Source organism: Suricata suricatta, chromosome 8, assembly GCF_006229205.1.
Source record: "Suricata suricatta isolate VVHF042 chromosome 8, meerkat_22Aug2017_6uvM2_HiC, whole genome shotgun sequence".
NCBI classification, from domain to species: Eukaryota; Metazoa; Chordata; class Mammalia; order Carnivora; family Herpestidae; genus Suricata; species Suricata suricatta.
The window spans coordinates 1,098,552-1,099,236 of NC_043707.1; the positions used below are offsets into that span (position 1 = coordinate 1,098,552).

Consider the following 685-nt stretch of genomic DNA (forward strand, 5'->3'; position numbering starts at 1 on the left):
ACCGCGCGCAGCTCACCGGCTTGCCGGCGCACACAACACACGACTCATCGCGCCCCGGGCTCCGCACTCGGCGGGGCGGCGCGGCCCGCTCGCGTCACTTCCGGAGCGCGAAACCGGAAACCGGTTGCCGTTGGAGCCTCGGCTCACGACTACAGAACGTGGGCCCACTCGCGCAACGGAAATGACGCGCCGTTCCCGGCGGCCTTTTCCGTCGCAGCCAGCTACGCCCTGAGGCCGCATGGGGATGCCGGGAAATGTAGTTCTCCCCCAGCCCGTAGAGGAAAGAGCTGTCTGGTCCCTGGGCGTCGGGAGGGGCCGGGGCGAGGTCGTCGCTCTCGGTCTCTCGGCGGTGGTCCCTCAGCCGCAGGGTACGACCCCGGCGGCCACCACGCTGCCGGCGTCCACGCTCCGCACCAAGGCTGCTCTCTGGGACCGAGGCTGCCGCGGACCCTCGCGGTACCTTCCCGCCGGCCTTCTGGGGAGTCAGGCTGGGAGGGTGTCCTTCGGCTGACCCTGCCTTCCGCAGTTCCCCCAGCTGACTTCATGGGGAAGCCACCGTGGCTTTGGTCCTCCAGGCAAACTGGCCTTGGTGTTGTCAGAAGACCGCATGGGGTGCCCAGGCATCATCTTGTGGGGATGTGTGTGTGCTGGGGGTGCTTTGGTGACAAAACCAGATCATGAGGCC

General features: G+C 68.0%; 1 protein-coding gene across 1 annotated transcript in view; it reads right to left on the bottom strand.

Moving 5' to 3' along the window:
* Positions 1–121, bottom strand: part of C8H16orf91 (chromosome 8 C16orf91 homolog) — a 1,083-nt gene extending 962 nt beyond the window's left edge. Inside the window, exon 1 of the mRNA XM_029947788.1 lies at positions 17–121. Within this exon, the coding sequence (XP_029803648.1) occupies positions 17–48 (32 nt within the window). The 5' untranslated portion in view covers positions 49–121. The remainder of the gene's footprint in view (positions 1–16) is intronic.
* Between the last annotated feature and the right edge of the window lie 564 nt (positions 122–685).